This window comes from Schistocerca cancellata, chromosome 2, assembly GCF_023864275.1.
Source record: "Schistocerca cancellata isolate TAMUIC-IGC-003103 chromosome 2, iqSchCanc2.1, whole genome shotgun sequence".
In the NCBI taxonomy this organism is placed as follows: domain Eukaryota; kingdom Metazoa; phylum Arthropoda; class Insecta; order Orthoptera; family Acrididae; genus Schistocerca; species Schistocerca cancellata.
The window spans coordinates 975,959,388-975,983,302 of NC_064627.1; the positions used below are offsets into that span (position 1 = coordinate 975,959,388).

Consider the following 23,915-nt stretch of genomic DNA (forward strand, 5'->3'; position numbering starts at 1 on the left):
TCTGGAACCACAACACCCCAATTCAGTAGTTATATAGAAGGAAACATTCCACGTAGGAAAAATATACCTAAAAACAAAGATGATGTGACTTACCAAATGAAAGTGCTGGCAGGTCGACAGACACACAAACGAACACAAACATACACACAAAATTCTTGCTTTCGCAACCAACGGTTGCCTCGTCAGGAAAGAGGGAAGGAGAGGGAAAGACGAAAGGATGTGGGTTTTAAGGGAGAGGGTAAGGAGTCATTCCAGTCCCGGGAGCGGAAAGACTTACCTTAGGGGGAAAAAAGGACAGGTATACACTCGCACACACACACATATCCATCCGCATATACACAGACACAAGCAGATCGATAGACACACAAACAAACACAAACATACACACAAAATTCAAGCTTTCGCAACCCACGGTTGCTTCATCAGGAGAGAGGGAAAGACGAAAGGATGTGGGTTTTAAGGGAGAGGGTAAGGAGTCATTCCAATCCCGGGAGCGGAAAGACTTACCTTAGGGGGAAAAAGGACAGGTATACACTCGTACACACACACACACACACACACACACACACACACACACACACACACATGCATCCGCACATATACAGACACAAGCAGACATATGTAAAGGCAAAGAGTTTGGGCAGAGATGTCAGTCGAGGCGGAAGTACAGAGGCAAAGATGTTGTTGAATGACAGGTGAGGTATGAGCGGCGGCAACTTGAAATTAGCAGAAGTTGAGGCCTTGTGGGTAATGGGAAGAGAGGATATATTGAAGGGCAAGTTCCCATCTCCGGAGTTCTGACAGGTTGGTGTTAGTGGGAAGTATCCAGATAACCCGGATGGTGTAACACTGTGCCAAGATGTGGTGGCCGTGCACTAAGGCATGTTTAGCCACAGGGTGATCCTCAAACCAACAAACACTGTCTGCCTGTGTCCATTCATGCGAATGGACAGTTTGTTGCTGGTCATTCCCACATAGAAAGCTTCACAGTGTAGGCAGGTCAGTTGGTAAATCACGTGGGTGCTTTCACACGTGGCTCTGCCTTTGATCGTGTACACCTTCCGGGTTACAGGACTGGAGTAGGTGGTGGTGGGAGGGTGCATGGGACAGGTTTTACACCGGGGGCGGTAAAACCTGTCCCATGCACCCTCCCACCACCACCTACTCCAGTCCTGTAACTCGGAAGGTGTACATGATCAAAGGCAGAGCCACGTGTGAAAGCACCCACGTGATTTACCAACTGACCTGCCTACACAAGACCCCGGGAGTTGACAACATTCCATTAGAACTACTGATGGCCTTGGGAGAGCCAGTCCTGACAAAACTCTACCATCTGGTGAGCAAGATGTATGAGACAGGCGAAATACCCTCAGACTTCAAGAAGAATATAATAATTCCAATCCCAAAGAAAGCAGGTGTTGACAGGTGTGAAAATTACCGAACTATCAGTTTAATAAGTCACAGTTGTAAAATTCTAACATGAGTTCTTTACAGACGAATGGAAAAACTAGTAGAAGCCGACCTTGGGGAAGATCAGTTTGGATTCCGTAGAAATATTGGAACACGTGAGGCAATACTGACCTTATGACTTATCTTAGAAGAAAGATTAAGGAAACGCAAACCTACGTTTCTAGCATTTGTAGACTTAGAGAAAGCTTTTGACAATGTTGACTGGAATACTCTCTTTCAAATTCTAAAGGTGGCAGGGGTAAAATATAGGGAGCGAAAGCCTATTTACAATTTGTACAGTAACCAGATGGCAGTTATGAGAGTCGAGGGGCATGAAAGGGAAGCAGTGGTTGGGAAGGGAGTGAGACAGGGTTGTAGCCTCTCCCTGATATTATTCAATCTGTATATTGAGCAAGCAGTAAAGGAAACAAAAGAAAAATTCGGAGTAGGTATTAAAATCCATGGAGAAGAAATAAAAACATCTGGAGCAGAGCATTATATGGTAATGAATTGTGGACTGTGGGGAAAACCAGAAAAAAAGATCGTTATGTTTGAGAATGTTGTTACAGAAGAATGTTGAACATTAAGTGAACTGACAAGATAAGAAACAGAGTGGTTGTCTACAGAATTGGTGAGGTAAGGATAACAACTATAATAATTTTGGAGAGAGCAAAGTAAAGTTTGAAAACAAACCTAAAAAGTTTCTCCTTGACAACTCTGTAAAATAATTTCTTTTATTATAATGCGTAAAGTGTGTTGGGTAAGAATTGTTAATCACATCTGTTACTGTTTTGAGGGGTTGAGGGAGGGGGGGGGGGGCAGAGAACTTATGAATGTTCGGCATATAGCCAGATTTACAAATTAATTTCTGATATGAATGTAAAATGACTCATCCCTCATAATTACTATTTATCATGCAAAATGATCCATGGAACATGAAACAAGTAACTATTTAACTATATAGGAAACATTGATTATAAGAAGGGACCGGATGACAGGGCATGTTAAGACATCAGGGAATAACTTACATGTTACTAGAGAGTGGTTTAGCATTAAAACTATATGGAGGGGGGGACAAGCATTGGAAAATGTTCAACAAATTATCAAGTATGTTGGGTGTAAGTGCCGCTCTCATATCGTGAAGTTTGGTAAAGAAGAGGAAATTGTGTGACGGGGCATCAAACCAGTCAAAAGACTGATTGAGGAGGGTTAGAGCACTCCTGTGACACCTAGTTTCTGCAGGAATGCTACTTTGAATCTGTGAAACCTATGATGTGGCACATTCGCTTTAACCAATTCTTACTGTCTGTTGTGAAGTATCTGACCATGAGGGTCAGACAGCACCAATAAAGCATCTCCATAAACCAGATATAACTATGAAAGGAAAAGGAAAATTGCTCAGTATTTTGTACATGCTGGATCAGTACAATTGCAGTGGGAACCAAGAAAAAGAATGTTTAACATCTGGGATTAAAATATCTTGTGCTAGGAAGAGAGAGATGTATTCAATGCATAGTACTAATTCTGCTCAAGACTTGAAAATATACTGGAAGCAGTATTATAGAAATCTTCAGTGTGTAATCAAAAATGCAAGGACAGTATGGAGCATTATTAGTCATTAACCATATACACCCTGTAAGCCAAATGATATTAAAGTTTCAAATGACAGTAGCAGTGAAACAGATAACACAGATAACATGGAATTGAAATCGTTAGTAGCTAATTTCACTGAACAGTTGCCGAAAACGTGTTAATAGAAAATGGTTCATTGAAAGCAGATCGTTTAGGCTTGCTTAGATTGGCAATACGTACTTCACCAAAGCATCTGTTAGAGATATCGCAAAAATCATTAGGTTACTTGAAAGCAATATCTCATCAGGCTATGATGGTATCTCGACCAAGGTACTCAAATCTTATGCTGACATGATAGTGCTGCCCTTGAATTAATTAAATTTGCAGCCATTCAGTAATCAAGGTGTATGTATAAAAGTTGAGACAAGCAATGTACCTGTAATTATAGATCCATTTCTTTTCTCTTATCAAAAATTTTCAAGAAAGTAACTTACAACAGGGTGAATCCCCTTTCAGAGAATAACTTATTAACAGCAGCTCAGATTGGTTTCTGTAGAGGCTTCACTGCTGAGAAAGCAGCATTTCAGTAGAACTAACCAAGAAAAATCACCTTGTTGGCATTTTCTGTAATCGCCAAGGCCGTTGGTTGTGTAGATCATAAAATTTTATCAGGAAAACTAAAATGGAAATGGGTGGGGGGGCATTAAAAGCATCCCCTTGCAATTAACAGTGCCCACAGTTTTTTGTTGCATACTGTTGTTGGTAAATTGGTTAGCATGATGAATGATGTGAAGTGAACACAACAAATCATAATTTGGATATGGATAGCCAGTCATATTATTCTCCCCAGGGGGCTCACTGCTCTTTGGTGAGTTCGTGCTTGGCTACCAAGGAGCCACAGCATTTGCAGCATCTTTTCCCTTTCCATGCTGCATGTCTATCCTCTTGCTACTCTTTTTCACATCACCGAGTGAGGTGGTGCAGTGATTAGCACACTTGACTTGCATTCGGAAGGATGCCGGTTCAAACATAAATCCGGCCATCCAGATTTAGGTTTTCTGTGATTTCCCTAAACCCTTCCAGGCAAATGTCATGCCTTCCTTCCTTCCTTCCTTCCTTTCTTTTCCCCCTCCCTTGGGGAACATGTCTGGGATATTTTTAGGAATGTGTTCTGAAGTTTTAGTAGCCTGACATCAGAGCAGTCACTCCAGTGCTTTTCTTTCTTTCTTTCTTTCTTTTTTCGTTCGTTCATTCTCCATGTCCTATTCTCTCTCTGCTTTGGCATTTGAGGTTCCCCTTTGTTTCTTCTTCCTCCGTGTGTGCTCCTGAAGGTCAGCCGATGCGTATGTCGCGTAACAGGTGACTGGGTAACTTGTAGTTCCCAGTCCCGGGTTGACAGGTAGGGTTTGCACTTACCCCTGGTACAGGCCATGCCCAAATTGTGAACTGGTTCCTCTGTCACAAGTTTGGGAGGTGTGACCTGAGGTGTGAACAATCACCTAAGGGTGGTGAGCCCTCTCTAACGGGGGGTGGGGGGCAGTTGGAAGGAGCAGGCCATCAGAGACTCTGGCAGTTATGTGGGATTTTCACACAATGAGCCAGTCACCATCTCAGTTTCTTCTTCTTCTTCTTTATCATCACCTTGTCTCATGTCACGTAGGGTCGGCGTTGCTCTTCTGGATCCTTCTCCTCCATAGTTCTCTATCCATTGCCTCTTCCTTCTTCCATCCTTTCTCCCTTAGGTCCCCGGATATCTTATCCTTCCACCTCATCTTCGGTCTTCCTCTCCTTCTCGTCCCTGAATCTTTATATCTTCAACTCTGTTTCCGATATACTCTTCCCCTTTTCTCTGTAAGTGCCCATACCACCTTAGTCTGCTCTCTTGTATCTTTTCCCCCATGGGTCCCACTTTCACAGCTCCTCTAGCAAATTCATTTCTAATCCTGTCCTTCCTTGTTACCCCACACATCCACCTCAGCATCCTCATTTCTGCCACTTCCATCCTCCTTTCCTGGGCTACTGTGATTGGTCATGTCTCTGCCCCGTATATCATAGCAGGCCTTACCACTGACTTGTACACTTTCCCTTTCAACCCAATGCTCATCTTCTTGTCACACAACACTCCACTCATTTTCCTCTAGTTGTTCCAACAGCAATTTATTCGGTGTTGTATCTCGCTTTCCATCCTCCATCCCTCCGTATGTACGACCCCAGGTATTTAAATTTGCAGACCGATTTCAGCTCATCATCCTGGATCTTGCAAGACCTCATCTGCACATCCTTCAGTGCTAAATATTCTGACTTTGTCCTGCTAATTTTCATCCCTCTTTCTTCTAGTGCCATCCTCCAATCCTCCAGCTTTTCCTCAAGTCTGTCGATGCTCTGCTCACAAAGAACCACATCATCCATGAACATCATATTCCACGGCGCTTCCTTCTTCACATCTTTCACCAGTACATCCATAATCAGGCCAAAGAGGTAGGGACTAAGCGCAGACCCTTGATGTAACCCTACTTTTACTGGAAACTCCTTTGTCATGCCCACACTACTTCTCACCTGTGTCATTGCTCCTCTGTACATTTCCTTCACTAACCTAACATACTTCTCTTGCATGCACTGCTCTCTCATGCTTTCCCATATTTCGTCCCTTGGGAATCTGTCATAAGCTTTCTCCAAATCAATGAAAGCCATATGTAGATCGGCTTGTAGCTCCCTGTGTCTCTCCACTAACCGCCTTAATGCATGTATTGCATCAGTTGTTCCTCTTCCAGGCATGAAGCCAAACTGTTCTTCACACACCACAGTCTCCTTGCGTAATCTTGCTTCTATAACTCTTTCCGAAATTTTCATTGTGTGTGCCATCAGTTTAATACCTCTATAGTTATTGCAGTCCTGCACATCCCCTTTCCCCTTAAATATTGGGATCAGTACACTAGTTCTCCACTCGTCTGGCATCTCCTCCTGTCGCCAAATCTTCTTTATTAAATCCCAAAGGAGCTCAATCCCCTTTTTACCGAGACACTTCCATACCTCAACGGGGATCTGGTCTGGGCCAACTGCCTTCCCATTTTTCATCTTTTCAACTGCCCTTTTGATTCCATCTCTACTTATGTCCATCGTTAATCCTTCGTTTGCCCCTCCTTCCTCAGTTTTCACTATTACATTTTCTTCATTCAGCAATTTCCCAAAATAATTCAACGACCTTTGGATTATTTTTCCATGGTCATGCAGAATTATTCCTGCTTCATCTTTCATTTGTTTTATTGCTGTTGATCCTTAGAAGCTTTATTTCTTGATTTGCCTATCCATATCAGTTGTCTCATATCGTGATTTTTCTGTAGTTGTTCATATGCCTCCCTTACTGATTCAGCTTAAGCTTTAGCCACGGGTCGTTTTGCCTCCTTCTTTGCACTTTTGTATGCTTGCCCATCCTCAGCAATTCCAGACATATCCCACTTCCTCTTAGCGTCTTTCTTTTCCTTCACAACCTTCTGCACCTCTTCATTCCACCACCATGCTTCCTTATCTTTTGGCACCCCTCTCCCAGATGTTAACCCAGACACTTCCTCCCCGGTCTTCCTTATGACAGCACTATTCATTTTCCACCACTCCTGCACACTCTCTGCCAATTTTACCTTACCCAGTACTTTTTCACTAAACTCCTCTCTCAAATTTTTATCCTTTAATATCCACCACTTAATTTTTCTTTCACATTGATTTATGTGCCTCTGTCTTTTACGTACTTTCATCTCACAATCCGCTACAATCAACTTATGCTGTGTTGCTATTCCTTCACCGTATATGACCTTAGTATTTTGCACCTCCCCACTATTTTTCCTTCTACATAATATGTAATCAATTTGGCTTTTATTTTCGCCACTCCTGTATGTTATTATTTTTTCTCTTTTTCTTTGGAAGTAGGTATTCATAATCACTAGATCAAAAGCCACTGCAAACTCCACTATCTTTTTTCCTTCCTCATTTCTCTCGCCATACCCCCATCCTCCATGCCACCTCTCTTCCCCACCTTTCCTTCCGCCAACATGACCATTTAGATCCCCTCCGACTATCACTCTTTCATTCTCTGGTATTCAGACCATTACTCCATCCCAATCTCTCCAAAATTTTTCCTTCTCGTCCTCCAAACATCCTGCTTGGGGTGCACAGGCTGTCAGCACTGTTACCATTTCTCCGCCAAACATCATCTTAACATACATGACCCTATCATTTACTCTGCTGACTTCACATACCTCTTCACATACCACAGCTCTCTGTGCAGAATAACTCCAACTCCATTTTTTGATTCCGGCCTTGCACTGCTATAAAGTAACTTATAACCTTCAGCTAAGATCTTTGCCTTATTGCCCTTCCACTTTGTCTCTTGCACACACAAGGCCTTTATCTTCCTCCTCTGCATCATGTCTACTATCTCTCTTCCCTTTCCCATCATCATTCCCAAGTTTAGAGTTCCCACTCTGATCTTGAACACCTTTGGATCCTTCGCAAAACGCTTCCCCCAGAGATCCGAATGGGAGGCTATTACTCCGGAACATTTATCTTGAGAAGCATCCATCATTCCTCTTGTTTTGGCAATGTTTTTACAGCCGGATGCCCTTCCTGCCGCCAACCCCCTTCCTTTGTTAAAGGGGCAGAGGCCTGCTAGTTTTGGTCCACCCTGGGTACTTTATTTCCCCAATACCCACCATATCTGGTGAGTGTTCCCCTATCCGCCACCCGGGGAGGCACCCGATGGGAGACTAGCAACTCCACACAGGGTCACCATCTCAGTTTACGTCTACTAAATGTAAACGGAATGAGGCTGAAGATTCCAAGACTCTCCTTGTGGTATATGTACTGAAGGAGGTCAGTCCTTTGCTGCAGTTAATCTGTTTACTGTTCAGAAAGGTGTTGCAGTTGCAGGCCATGTGAAATCCTGCTCTTGTTTACATAACGGCACTTGTGCTTTTGGAGACCAATAGCAATTTTCAAGCCCAACAACTGCTTTCAGCTTCTCATCTCCACGGCAATCCTGTTCGTGTTGAGGCCAATCAAATGCTGAATTCTTCGCGTGGTGTTATTTATAGTAGGTTGCTGGATGACCTGACCAAGGGAGAAATCCAAACTTACCTATCTGATCAGGGTGTCACTGTAGTTCATCAGGTAATGAAACAGGCTGATGCAAACTTAGTGCACATACACACACTTTTCCTCACATTTGTGAGAGTAGTGCTTCTATCAAAGGTCAAAGCAGCCTATGAATTCATCGCAGTCTGACCATACTTTTCAAGCCCGATGCACTGCTACCAGTGTAAACATGTCAACCACACTCAAATGTCCTGTTGAAACATGGCCAAATGTGTTACTTGTGGTAGGGATACTCATGAGGGCAGTTGCCTGCCTCCTCCTCCCTGCTGTATTGATTGCAGTGGCAACCGCGCAGCCTCATCCTGGGAATGTCCCATGTATCTCAATGAGTGAGCCATTCAGGAGATCCGGGTGAAGGAAAAAGTGCCCTAACCTGTCGCTCACAAGTTGTGGGCTAGTTGAAAGACCTATATTTTAGCATCTGGCACTTACAGTACCCTTCGTGCTACAACTCGCTCCACGAAGGACACGGTCACACAGACTTGTGACCTCAAATTCAGGACCATGGTTGTAAAATCGCCCAGTGTCATGGTAGTAGCGTCCCTGTGTCCTTCTCCTCCAGCTGTGCAACAAGCCACCAAATCTTCGCCTCCGGCGGTGATACCACCTGCTACACTACTGACAGGCCGGAAAGGACTTATGGAATACTCCCGTGAAGAATTTTTCATACCTCCAGCCATCAAACATCTGAGTCTTCATCTGCCAACTGCAAAGGCTCCAAGGAATCAAACAAAGGCAAACAATCTTCTCCTTCCCTGACCTGGAGATCCTCTTCAGCGGTGTCACCGTGTAATACCCTCACCCAGCTGACATCAGTTTAGCCAGTGCGCATCACCCACCGTTTTTCTGCTCTAGGATCTGCAGGCCAACCCAGTGGGAATGCCAATGCCTCTGTAGATCTCATGGAACTTGATCTTCCAGCATCTGCACCCCATAGCAATGGGTCTTTGAAGGCTGGCACTCAGTTGCCACCAACTTGACTTTCCTTCGTCTGTTCCCTCTTCACCAATCCCTGTTATGACCTTTCTCCAGTGGAACATTCATGGCATTAGATCCAACAAGGAGGAATTATGGCTGCTCTTGGAACTGCAACGTCCACTTGTTCTCTGCCTCCAGGAAACAAAATTGCTTCCTCATGACCGCTGACCTCTCAGATTTCTTTCTGGTCCCCGAGGACAACATTCCATCTCATGGGGGAGTCATGCTGCTCATCCGGGATTGATGTTCATAACCAAAAAATCTTGCTGAACACTTGGTTGCAAGCTGTTGCAGTCCACATTATCCTTCCTCATTTCACATTTCCACATCTACAACCTTCTGTCAAACTTCCTCCAGCTTATCGATCAACTCCCTTGCCCCTTTTTGCTGTTCAGTGACAAATGCACACAATCCCCTTTGGGGCTCTTCCAGCCCTTTTGGCTGACCTTCTCAATCAACTCAAACTCGTCTGTCTTAAAACTGGAACACCCATGTTCCTTTCAGACTCCATGCACACCTACTCCCATTTGGATCTCTCATTCTTCACTGCCCAGCTTGCTCGTTGTCTCAGGTGGTCTGTTCCCTCTGACTCATACTTGAGTGACCATTTCCTGTGTGCTGTCTGTTTGCTGATTCCTACCCCACCTATGTGTAAACCCAATTAGTAGCTTTCTAAGGCTGACTGGAGGCTTTATTCCTCCCTGGCGACCTTCGACAAATAGCATTTCCCCAGTTGTGAGGACCAGGTTGAATACCTCACAAGCATTATCCTTATTGCCACAGAACGTTCCATACCCTGCACTTCATCTTTACGGCACCATGTCCTGGTCCCCCGGTGGACTGAGGTGTGCTGCGACATGATTCCCACAAGGAGACATACTCTCCACATTTTAACTGTCATTCTACGATGGCAAACTGCATTTGTTATAAACAGTTGCGCATGCAGTGTTGTCGCCTTGTTGGCAATAGCAAAAAACCTAGCTGGATTTCATTTACTAGTTCTTTTAATAATTCTGCTCTCTCTACTGTTGTTTGGGCCAATGCCTGTCGGCTCTCTGGGACCAAGCGCCATTCCCCAATTTCTGGCCTGACCATAGCTGGTGATGCCATTGTGTGGCTTCGTGCGACAACCCGTGTTCATCCTGGACTTCTTTCGCTTGCTAGGGAAACTGCTGTGGATTCAATCTATTGTTGTAAGTTTCTTGGCCTTCACACAGAACTTAGCAATAATAGCTTCATGTACACTGATGTCTCTAAATCCGTCGGCACACAGACGATGCATCTGAACTTTGAGCATTGAGTGTGCCGAGTTTCTGACATCATAGCATGGAATAGCACGTTTGGGAGTCTTTCCAAACGTGCAGAGCAATATCTAACATATCAGGTATTCTTCGCATGCGTTTGAGCATTGACCAATGAGACGGCACAACGCCACCTACGTCACATGCACGCCATCTCCCTTCAGCACGGAGTTGTGAGGCATCATATTGGCATACATATCAAGCCTATAAGTATATATGCTGTTTCTGAGCACCAGCAAATTGAGAATCACTCAAAAACCCGTTGTTAACTGTGTGATTTGTTGCAATAAAATAATGAAAAACATCACATTCATGGCAAAAGAATTATTGTAACTTGTGTATTATGAGAGTATGACATTTGAAGGCAATGACACACTGAGGATCCACCAAAAATGCACCGTTCTTGATACAATTTGTTATAATTAAATTTCAGTTAGTAAGATAGCTATGATTAAAGCTTTTAGCAAGTGGCAACATGCTAGAATTGGGTGTCACACATGTGCCGTCAGCTTAGTGTAGTGAGTAGAGTTACTGACTCTGAAATGGATGCATGTTACGCCGCTGGTTTGCGTCTTGTCATGTCAAAAAAAATTTTTTCCTAGCATTCGCATTATTAATAGGTTCTGATGCTTTATTATTAGTTTAATATAAGTATATACTTTAATATTTGGTGTTATGTAAAGTTATGTTCACCTTTTTTGAGGAGTGAGTTTGTTCGATTGGCTTAAGCTACAGGACAGCTTGCGCTACTTGTAAAAGAAAAAGGAGCAAAATATCTTCATAAGTTTGTAATTCACGTGTTGCAAAGATTCTGCTACTGGGTAGGAACAGTGATCAAGTAAGAACGACCTTGGGATTTTATTAAAATGTGGGAGTGATGAAATAATGTTTATCTTATGTGGAGAACTATTGCAAATTTGTATCACACTGTTTGTAATGGAACTTTTATAAACCTGTGTCCTTACTGATTGGACGTGGTACTTTCCCTTTCATCTTAAAACATGTACATGGATACTGAAGTTTTTGAAACTTCCTGGCAGATTAAAACTGTGTGCCGGACCGAGACTCGAACTCGGGACTTTTGCCTTTCGCTTCTATCAGTCCACCCACTACATCTGGTAGCAATTGATTTTTAATTGTGTCATATACTCCAATTTTCTCAGTGCCCTTCATAGCATCCCTTAGTGCTGCAGGTCCAGGAAAGCTTCCATTTGCTCACTGATGAGGGAGCCACTGTGATGTTCATGTATATTCCTGATCACATCAGTCTGACAGGAGATGAGGCTGCTGACACTGCTCCAAGGCTGCAGTCCTTCTACTTCAGTGAGCTAGCCCTCCCATCCCTTCGAATGATCTCCAAGTTGCTGTCTGTCAGCAGGTGGTGTCACTTTGGCATCACCACTGGTCTTCTCTTCATGGAAACAAACTCCTGAGAATAAAACCTCTCCCTGTGGCGTAGCCAACCTCATCTTGGCCCTCTTGCCACTAGGAGAGCATTTTAGCTAGGTTGTGTACTGGGCATTGTCGTTTTAGCCATCACCATTTGTTAAGTGGTGATGCCCTACCACTTTATGCTCATTGTCACCAACATATGATGGTCGCCACTTCCTGATCGAACGCCATTTTTTTAACCACTTATGTTCTCACGTGTTTTTGCCATCTGAGTTATCAGCTGTTTTAGAAAATAAAACGTGGGCTGTGGATCATGTTTTACTTTGTATCCATCATAGCAATAGGGCAAGGATATTTAATCTTTGGCTCGGGACCTCCAATGTCCCTACAGCGTATTTTGTGGACCTTTCTCCTCGGGGAAGTCCTTGTTCTTAGCTTGCTTTCCTTCTAGTGATTGGGCTTAAAACTTATAGTCTTTTTAAGTTCTTTTACTTCTTGATAATCTAAGATTATGGCATGGGCGGTTATGACCTTAGATGTTCTTACACACTAAAACAAACAACAAATAGTTACATTGACTGACAAGAAGTTGGCCATTACTCAAAAATCATGACACATTCAGAAATAAACAAAGAAATTTTTATGACAAACGAGATTATAACATTGAGAAGTTCTTCTTGGGTGCCATGTACTATCACCTGATTGACTATGACCAACAATAACCAACTGTCAACAGCAGCAGGCAACAGAAGAACCATGGACACCATAAGTGCACTTTAGTCCATAGTAAGTGTGCCGTTGTGTCTTAGCACTAGAAAACTGAGGCTCAGTTTGATGAACTGCAACTGTGATTTAAATTTGTTATGTCAGTGTAATATGCAAGCTGTGTTTTGGGTGTTGACCTTTTTTTTTTTTTTGGTACCATTAACTAGTTCACTGTGAATGAGTGTGCACAGACAGACAGAGAGGGAGAGAGAGAGAGAGGGAGAGATGGAGATGGAGATGGATGGATGTCATGAGGCAGTGCAATCACTGTGACCTCGGTGTCTGGCTGTGCGTGGTCCAGATAATGTTTGTGTAGCACCTCCATCTGATAATGATGAGCGTGTAGTGGTTTAAATACTAGATGATACAATAAATAAAGTGTATTAAAATAAAAATAAAAAATTGTCTGGTTGCATACTATACCGACATAAATTTGTCAACAGGAGCTCTCATTAACAAATGATTCCAAGGGAATAAGACTAAATTTGAAGTGATGAAATATTAAGTATGGAGCTCCATAAAATTTGGTGATTGTCCTGTTTCAGTTCTTGACCTAAATAAATAATTTACAAGGGACATTGCAGGACTCTTCAAAAACTGTAATCTTTGCTGATGATGTAAGTGTACTGACAAAGTGCACAACACATCCACATTGTATGTAGCCAGCATAATAATGGAACATGTTTACAACTGGCTCACATCCAATAGCTTAACCCTTAATCTTCGAAGAGTTGATATTATGATGTTCCAGGCAACTCAAAATGACTTACGGGTACCAGAGGTAGAGATGGATATACACTAGATGAGGCTCCATGTGTGAAGTACTGGGCATGCAGATCGATAATAAACTGAGTTGGCATCAGCATATGGAGAAGTTAAACAAAAAAGCTTTGCCTGACAACTTTGCACTTAGAAGCCTCTCAAGTTGTGCTGATATGCAGATGGGGTTGCTAGCACACTTTTCATACTGTCACTCAGTATTATCCTACGGTGTAATCTTCTGTGTCCCTGCAACTTAGATAAGGAAAATATAAGAAAGTTGATAACTGAACATCTTGCAGAAGCTTCTTCAGGATTTCAATACATATACTCCCTAATGGTATTTGTGGTGAGGAACAGAAGCGTATTTAGGATACACAACCACAACACTAGGTGTAAATATGATTTCTGTATAGACAGTGCAGGGTGCAGAGTAGAGTTTTATATTCTAGTGCAAAAGTCAATAACAGTATCAGACAGGAAATTGAAAATCTCCAAATATTCAAAAACAAAGTAAAAGAATAACTTGTTAGCCACACTATCTACAAATCATTAGAATACATGAATTCAGGAATGTAAATGCCCCATAACTGTGATATTTGTAGCAGACAGATTTTGCTTTTGCCAGTATGTAGACAGCTGATTATGGTCTATGTAAGGTTTCATAGTTTCTCTGAAGTGTTGGGTAAAAACAACAGCTTATTAGTATAGCAGAAGGAGCAGTGGCTTTTTTCAAAGTAGTTGCATTTGTCCTAATAAATGTGTATTAAGTAAACTAGAAACACTTTCTGTACTATTGGTGTGAAGGATTTGCATCAGTCATAATTTGTTATTGGTGTACTGTACAGAAGTAGCAGTAGTGTTTACTTCTTTTCTGTTAATGTATAACTTGATTCGTTCCACAGAACATTATATGTGAATGTAGGTATGTATGCGTGTTACCGGTGACTTATCACTTGTGACTCATGTTGCTTGCAGTTTGAAAGAACTTCCCCTTCTCTTCAGGAACACTACCTCCCATTTGTATTTACTTTTTTCTGTCTTATCCCTTGTTGAATAAATTATTTAAAAATTACAGTGGTGAGAGAATCAATTGTGTTATCCAAATTGCATATCTGTCACCCTCTCCTAGTTGTTCCTTTAGTTTTGGCTGATATTAGTCCTCCTTCCACTGTCACAAATATTGTTAACATTCACTTTTTCATTTTTAATAATTTAAGTTTTGTAAGATTAAGTATTACATTATTGTTTGTTACAGTACTTAAACACATTTTAAAAAATATTGTTCTGAAGTTTATGGTTTTTATTTCCAAATTTTATCAGAGGCTTTTTTTGTAGTTGTTATTAATTCTTCCATATTTGTATCACGTGTTTCAGCAACATGCTAAGAAAACAAGATTTGCCTGGTGTTTACGTCATTCCATCTGCTCGGAGCTCACTCTGTAAGTATGAAAGAGTTCTGATCATTTTGTTGCTGTCTTAAATATCTCTTTTAGTGTCCACCTGTCAACTTTTTGTCTTGATCAAGTTGTTGATTGTAAACTTCCTAACTGTATTGACTGAATTCACAGAACTTTTCTATTGCAAACTGCATGTGTAAACATTACGCTTCAAATGGATTAAGTGTCATAGGTTGTATTGTATTGTATTTATTGGCCCTGTTGTCTACAAAGCAGCTTATGCATTAGACATTGGACAAGTCAAGTTAGAAGTATACAACTGAAAGTCATTTCTAGGCATACTTTTTTAAGGTTACAGTAATACACTTTATACATAAGTATTTATATAACACACTTCATAAATTTAAATATTCTTCAATGGAGTAAAAGCTGAAAATATGACTTTAGAGATTTTCTAAAGGTATTGACCCGGTAATAGCTTTTATGTTTCAGGCTTAACTCCCATGTGAAAAGTACCTTTTTGGCACAGAGATGTGCTGACTTGGGTTGTATGTAAGTTTCTGTTTTGTCTGGTAAAGTGGTCATGTATATCACAGTTTTTTGGCAGTCATTTGTTTTAAAGAATAAAAGGGTTTCAGTAACATACACACATGGTATGGAGGAATACCAGGTTTCTTAAACAGAAGTTTACAAGAATCTGTATTCTTGCGTCCAAACTAGATTCAGTGGTCGTTTTTCGTAGTTTAAAAGTGAAATTAGCCGTTTTAGAGTTTCCCCAGAAGGTGACCCCCACATCTAAGACAAGAATGAAAGTAGACATGATATGCATTCATTACTGTTTTCTCACTATGACATGATTTTCTTGAGCAAAGAAGGTAACATGTTCTGTTCAGTTCTGCATTGAAATATTCAAAATGCTTGTTCCATCTGACGTTGCTCTGCAGCCACAGTCCTAACAATTTGGTTTCAGTACTGTTACCTACAAGTTTGTCATTGATAGAGACCAATGGGATAAACATATTTGTTAGGAGCATTGTGGAATTTTAGTGCAATGGTTTTTTTCACTGTTTATTACAAGCTGATTATTCTGTGCCCTGCTGCTGAGTTGTTTTGTAACTGTTCATTACTTTCTCCTTTTAATAGAATTGTAGTGTCATCTGTAAATATGATTGTTTTATCAACATTTAAGTTTAGATAATTTACATACGGAAGGGTCCATTACTGATCCTATGGGCCCACACAACATTTAATTTGTTTATAGTCAGATAAGTGTTCAGGTACAGTTTATAATTCAATATTTATGTGCTTGATGCTCGCTGTCTGCTTACGATTAGTCAGGAAGGAACTGATCCTGTTGTTGGACAGACCTCAAATACCATATCTTTCAAGCTTTGATAGCAGAATTTTATGATACACCATGTCAAAAGCTTTTGATGAGTCAACAAATACTCCTATTGATTCCTGTCTTTTGTCCACCAGGTTGAGGATGGAGTTGATGCATTCATGAATCGCAATTGTCGTTGACCTCTTATTTCTGAATCCATGTTGTTCATTACAAAGAATGTTGTTTTTGTTTGTAAATTTCATAAGTTTGTCATACATAACTTTTTCTAATGCTTTAGAGATGCAGGAGGAAATTGTGATGGGTTTGTAGTTATTTACATTACCTTTCTCACCTATTTTATATACTGGGATAACTTTTGATGCTTTCAATGCATCAGGGAAAGTGCCTGCCTGTAGTGAGCAGTCACATAAGTGTTATGCCGTTGTAGTAAAAACAACATTCGAACAATTGGCGTTTATCTGGTAACAAATGTGCAACCAGTCTTTTTTTTAATGATTTATTCAACTGTGAGCATGTTTTCGAGCTACTGCAGTCTCATCATCAGATGGAGATGTTACAAGAACATTATCTTGTGGACCAAGTGTAGCTAGATTCAGTGCTGGTGCTGCTGGCGGAAATGATGGAAATTTAGCAATTGGTTACGAAACATTTATGAACTTGGAAGTAGTTTTAGGTACTTACAGTTTTAGTTACTTACTTACAGTGGGAGGAGAGAGATCAGCTTGGATTGAGCAGAAGAACTGCTTGAGGCAGGGAAGCGCCCTTTCACCATTACTCTTCATTGTAGTGATGGATGCTATAATGAGTACAGTAGCACAAGTAATTGGTGAAAGGAAGATGAAAGCTATGGTGTTTGCAGATGATCTGATGATCTGGGGGAATAAGGAGGAGGAAGTACAAGATCAGTTGGATGTATGGAAATGAACAGTACAAGAATATAGGATGAAATTTAGTATAAGTAAGAGTGAGATGATTATCACAACAAGAAAGAAGGAGAGAGGAACAACTGGAATAACAATTGGTGGGGAACAGTTGAGGAGGGTGGAGAGTTTCAAGTACCTAGGAAGCCTGATAGAGTAAGATGGAAAAAATGACAGAGAAATAAACGGGTGGGGGAGAAAAGCAGAAGCATTTCGGAAGAGTGTCAGAAGCCTGATATGGAGCAAGGATGTACCCCAAATCAGTAAAAAGGTTATATACTGGTCATACTATGTCCTGATCCGGACGTTTGCATCAGAAACCTGGGTTATGAAAGGAAGAGAAGAAAGCAGAGCACAAGCTAGTGAGATGGAATTCTTGAGAAACAGTATTGGAGTGAAAAAAATAGACAGGTTAAGAAATGAGAGGATCAGAGAGTTAATAAAGGTGGAACCATTACAGGAGGAGATAGAGAAATCAAGGCTGAGATGGTATGGACACGTTAAGAGAATGGAGGAGAAGAGGATATGCAGGAGGATACACGAGATGAAACTGGAAGGAAAGAGACCAAGAGTTAGACCGGGAGACAGATGGCTGAAAGGAGTAGAGGAATGCGCCCAGAAGAAAGGAGAAGACTGGACCAAGGTGAAGACGAAGAGATGGTGGCAAGACAGAAGACGGTGGAGAGGCCTATGTTCCATACAGACCCAGCCAGAGGCTAGGAACTGTCCAAGATGATGATGATGATGATGATGATGATGATTATGATGAGGTACTTACAGTGCACTGCCTTGTGGCATTCACATCAGATTGCTTCGTATAATGTACATTATTAAGTTATGTACACAAATAAACACAGTATTTAACTATACTTGGTTTCACACTGATCACAGAATGTAAACATTCGATGTTTTTACAAAGAATATAGATATGTCAGATACTACACTTAACTACATAATAGTCTTTGGCAAGAGATGCAAAGGTACATGTATTAATAGTACAGATTTTACATTTCAGTAAATGTTTCTAGCTGCAGGAGTCTCTTTATATCAGAAAAAAATGGGTTAACAATTTTATAAAAAGGTAAACAGCTAGAGTGGAATATTTAACACATTATTAAAGACATTTTTTATGTTACATAATACCATAGTCGTTACATGCCAAGAACAACAAGATTTATGCATGTATTATGTAACTTACAAAATGTTTTTAATTATGTTTTAAATGTTCCACTCTATCTGTTTACCTTTTGTCTAATTGTTGACCCATATGAAAACATTTTTAGCTGATATAAATACACTCCTGCAGCAAGAAACATTTACTGAAATGTAAAATCTGTATTAGTAATATTTGTGCCATAATACAATGTATACAATTTTAATTGATGAAAGGAGAAAATATAAAAATGCAGTAAAAGAAGCAGGCAAAAAGGAATACAAAAATGAGATCGACAGGAAGTGCAAAATGGCTAAGCAGGGATGGCTAGAGGACAAATGTAAGGATGTAGAGCAGGGGCGGGCAGAAATCCTGCACATGTGCGGTGCACTTGCACGCGTGCAGTTATCAGGTGTTCCGCGGGCACACATAGGGGCAAGCTGGCCACCCGCTTATCTCCCATCCCCACCATACCTTCTGTCCGCTCCTTCCTCTGTAATGCGTTTTGTTTCCTAGCTTGCTTTATTGAGTGAATGAACAAGGTTAGTAGGAGTGCTTGAAATAAATCATGGTTTGAAAGAGTACCTATTACCTACGATACGTTTTACTTAATTATCACAGGTGGAGTTTACAATATGTTTAATATCTGGAACAAAATTTCTACATACAGACAAACACAAACAGTTACATAAATTTTCATCACTGATGTTTGCTCTTAACCGAGACTTATTAATTCAGCAAACGGTTTTCCAGCTCTCGCTATATTAAGCGCAGTCTTATAACTTGCACATACCGCTGGGCTATTATTGTTGTCGTCCTGAAATCTTGAAAACAGTGCTCCATAAAATGTTAAACCAGTTAGATGAGAGATCTCTCGTGACAACAGCAACTACGACAAATTCAAATGGCTCTGAGCACTATGGGACTTAACTGCTGTGGTCATCAGTCCCCTAGAACTTAGAACTACTTAAACCTAACTAACCTAAGGGCATCACACTCATCCATGCCCGAGGCAGGATTCGAACCTGCGACCATAGCGGTCGCGCGGTTCCAGACTGTAGTGCCTAGAACCGCTCGGCCACTCGGGACCGGCCAAGTACGACAGATTCATCTGGTATCGTCAGATCACTCTTCTTAAGCTCAGTCAATTCCCCATCCGCTCAGAATCTGACAATAAATTGTACTCGTCCTTGTGAAATTTATTATAATGGCCTTCAATACTAAACTTCCGTTGACCAGTGAGAATACTGCCACATATTAAACATTTCGAATTTTCACGTTTTTGCACAAAGAAAAAATGATTCTCCCATTACTTTTTAAAAGATAGCAAATCTCCACTTCTCCGTTTCTTGAAATACAACGTTCACTACATAGTGCTCGCTTCGCATCAACGTCTGCAGCTTAGCCCGGCACTACACTGCCGCAACCTGCCGGCTGTCTCCACGCCTGACGCGAGCAGCACACGTGCAGCACTGTGCGCTCATGAGCCGCGTGCAACGTTTGCCCGCCCCTGATGTAGAGGCTTATCTCACTAGGGGTAAGATAGATACTGCCTACAGGAAAATTAAAGAGATCTTTGGAGATACGAGAACCACTTGTATGAACATCAAGAGTTCAGATGGAAACCCAGTTCTAAGCAAAGAAGGGAAAGCAGAAAGGTGGAAGGAGTATACAGAGCGTCTATACAAGGGCGATGTACTTGAGGACAATATCATGGAAATGGAAGAGGATGTAGATGAAGATGAAATGGGAGATACGATACTGTGTGAAGAGTTTGACAGAGCACTGAAAGACCTGAGTCGAAACAAGGCCCCTGGAGTAGACAACATTCCATTGGAACTACTGACGGCCTTGGGAGAGCCAGTCCTGACAAAACTCTACCATCTGGTGAGCAAGATGTATGAAACAGGCGAAATACCTTCAGACTTCAAGAAGAATATAATAATTCCAATCCCAAAGAAAGCAGGTGTTGACAGATGTGAAAATTACCGAACAATCAGTTTAATAAGCCACAGCTGCAAAATACTAACACGAATTCTTTACAGACGAATGGAAAAACTAGTAGAAGCCGACCTCGGGGAAGATCAGTTTGGACTCCATAGAAATACTGGAACACGTGAGGCAATACTGACCTTACGACTTATCTTAGAAGAAAGATTAAGGAAAGGCAAACCGACGTTTCTAGCATTTGTAGACTTAGAGAAAGCTTTTGACAATGTTGATTGGAATACTCTCTTTCAAATTCTAAAGGTGTCAGGGGTAAAATGGCAGTTATAAGAGTCGAGGGACATGAAAGGGAAGCAGTGGTTGGGAAGGGAGTAAGACAGGGTTGTAGCCTCTCCCCAATGTTATTCAATCTGTATATTGAGCAAGCAGTAAAGGAAACAAAAGAAAAATTTGGAGTAGGTATTAAAATCCATGGAGAAGAAATAAAAACTTTGAGGTTCGCCGATGACATTTTAATTCTGTCAGAGACAGCAAAGTACTTGGAAGAGCAGTTGAACGGAATGGATGGTGTCTTGAAGGGAGGATATAAGATGAACATCAACAGAAGCAAAACGAGGATAATGGAATGTAGTTGAATTAAATCGGGTGATGTTGAGGGTATTAGATTAGGAAATGAGACACTTAAAGTAGTAAAGGAGTTTTGCTATTTGGGGAGCAAAATAACTGATGATGGTCAAAGTAGAGAGGATATAAAATGTAGACTGGCAATGGAAAGGAAAGAGTTTCTGAAGAAGAGAAATTTGTTAACATCGAGTATAGATTCAAGTGTCAGGAAGTCATTTCTGAAAGTATTTGTATGGAGTGTAGCCATGTATGGAAGTGAAACATGGACGGTAAATAGTTTGGACAAGAAGAGAATAGAAGCTTTCTAAATGTGGTGCTACAGAAGAATGCTGAAGATTAGATGGGTAGATCACATAACTAATGAGGAAGTATTGAATAGGATTGGGGAGAAGAGAAGTTTGTGGCACAACTTGACCAGAAGAAGGGATCGGTTGTTAGGACATGTTCTGAGGCATCAGAGGATCACCAATTTAGTATTGGAGGGCAGCGTGGAGGGTAAAAATCGTAGGGGGAGACCAAGAGATGAATACACTAAGCAGATTCAGAAGGATGTAGGTTGCAGTAGGTACTGGGAGATGAAAAAGCTTGCACAGGATAGAGTAGCATGGAGAGCTGCATCAAACCAGTCTCAGGACTGAAGACCACAACAACAACAATGTATTTCTTCCCAAAGAGAAGTCATCCATATTCTTTGTAAAAACATCACATGTTTATATTCTGTGATCAGTGTAAAACCAAGTGTAGCTAAATACTGTGTTTATTTGTGTACATAGCTTAATAATGCACGTTATAAGAAGCAATCTAATGTGGATACCATAAGCAGTGCACTGTAAGTATCTAAAACATAAAAAACTTTCAGGTTTGTAAATGTTTCGTAACCAATTACTAAATTTCCGTCATTTCCACCACCAGTACCAGCACTGCATCTACCTACACTTGGTCCACAACATAATGTTCTTGTAACACCTCCATCTGATGATGAGCCTGCAGTGGCTTGAAAAGATGTACATGGTTGAATAAATTGTAAAAAAGCGACTGGTTAGATATTTATTCCCAGATAAACACCAATTTAGATTACAGTTACAGTTCGTCATCCACAATGGATATACTGAAAAAACAGTTGTAGATTTTAAAAAAATGTATTATAGTAAGAGCGTGTTGATTTTAGTGTACTGCTTTTGTTTCTTAGTGTGAGAAGACTATAACTAACACATTTTAATTCCTTACAAATACCATTCTCTAACTTACAGCTTAATGAATACTTACAGTGTGGTTTGGGGTCCTGTTCGTCAGGCAGGGGATGTACCAGGGTGGAGTATTTAGATTCACATTACATCTTCCAGAGACCTTCCCAGATGGTGGTTTTCCTGTAAGTATAAAAAAATTTTTCGTTGCTATTGGCGCATCATTATAGAAAGCTCTAAGAATTTTTCTGGATTAACATATAACAAATCATTGGAGAAAAGAAAATCACATTGAAAAACAACTGTAATTCAAATCCAAAAATCAGTCATCATGATAGGAAAGCCAGTGACCGTCTATATAAATTTACAGTTTGTGATGGTAGAACAGTACATCAAGCTTTCTGGAATGTATAATGAAATGAGTAAATAGGGTTTTTAAAAGTAACCCTTTTTTATGCAAAAAGATCCACTGTATTAACTGGCACACTGAAATCTGCAAATCAATCTCATAATGTCACCTCTGCAGAATGAGGTCACGTGTGTGTGTGTGTGTGTGTGTGTGTGTGTGTGAGAGAGAGAGAGAGAGAGAGAGAGAGAGAGAGAGAGAGAGAGAGAGAGAGAGAGATATGGACATCTCCCCCACCCCTCCACCACCACCCTCCCAATTAAGTTTACAGATATTATGAATACAAATTACTGGATGGAAATTTCTTTTTTTTTAAATATATGTAACTGTCCTCTTGTTTACCATTTATTGGCTGTCCTCTGTGCTTGACAGTTGTCAGTTTTTGTAAATGACATGTTGTTAGCATTTCATTGCTCATTGCCTTCTTATCCTGACCTTTGAATCTTTTTCTTATAGATAAAGAAAGAAATGTACTATTAAAAGAAACAGCTCTACAACATCTTCAGTTTTTGTAAGTTGCAAGTATTGTATTGTTTTGTCATGCAGTGAGGTGAAAGGTAATAATGATCATCATTTTAAAGTGACTGCCACAACTCATATGAATGTCATGGCAAGTAATTTTAAAGATTACCATATTTACCAGATTGTAAGGCGTGGATTTTTTCCCAAATTCGTCATTCAAACAATACAGTGTCATCATACTTGTGGAGATTGAACTACTTGTACTGAAGTTACCATTTTTATGATGTGTAATTGATTAGGTAATGTGGTACAGTACTGGAACTACAAATCCATAGGCCTTGGTTTTGATTCCTGATCAGTCCCAGGATATTTATCTGTCACATATCACTTCTTTTACCTCTGGCAATGTTTATTGGAGTGAAAACTGCTAAATAGTGCCTGACTCCATCTTAGACTGTAGATCCGACTATAACTGACTGAGTGAGTTAGTTCAAAGGTCAGAGGAAGGAAGTAACATACCACCTGCAACAGGACCATGCCTAATAAAGCTCTGTTGTGTTCCAAAACAAATCTTTGGATTGATGACTTACTTAATCAGTTAGGTAGAGGTTTATATACCGTAGTAACACTTCTCATAGTTTGGCAGAACAACACATTTTGAAGAGGTTTTTAATGTGTTGTTTCATTGAAACTGCACGCTTTCATCTACATCCTTATGATTACACTGCAATTCAAAATTAAGCACCTGGCAGGGGTTCATCAAACCACCTTTAAGCTATTTCTGTACCGTTCCACTCTGGAACAGCGTGTGAGAAAACCAAACACTTAAATCTTTCTGTGCAAGCTCTGATTTCTGTTATTTTAGTGTGATGATCATTTCTCTCCATGTAGATGGACGCCAACAAAATATTTTCATTCTCTGAGGAAAAAGTTGGTGATTGAAGTTTCATGAGAAGGTCGTGGTGCAGCAAAAAATATCTTTGTTTAAATGACTGCTACCCCAATCTGTGTATTGTATCCATGGCACTGTCTCCCCTATTTCATGATAATACAAAATGAGCTGTCCTTCTTCGAACTTTTTCAATGTCCTCTGTCAATCCTAGCTGATGTGGA

At 40.7% G+C, this 23,915-nt stretch overlaps 1 protein-coding gene across 1 annotated transcript in view; it reads left to right on the top strand.

Moving 5' to 3' along the window:
- The window catches only part of LOC126162953 (protein crossbronx homolog), an 84,621-nt gene that overhangs the window by 25,064 nt on the left and 35,642 nt on the right, over window positions 1-23,915 (top strand). Inside the window, exons 3-4 of the mRNA XM_049919788.1 lie at window positions 14,739-14,803; window positions 22,019-22,119. Coding sequence (XP_049775745.1) covers window positions 14,739-14,803; window positions 22,019-22,119 — 166 coding nt within the window. The remainder of the gene's footprint in view (window positions 1-14,738; window positions 14,804-22,018; window positions 22,120-23,915) is intronic.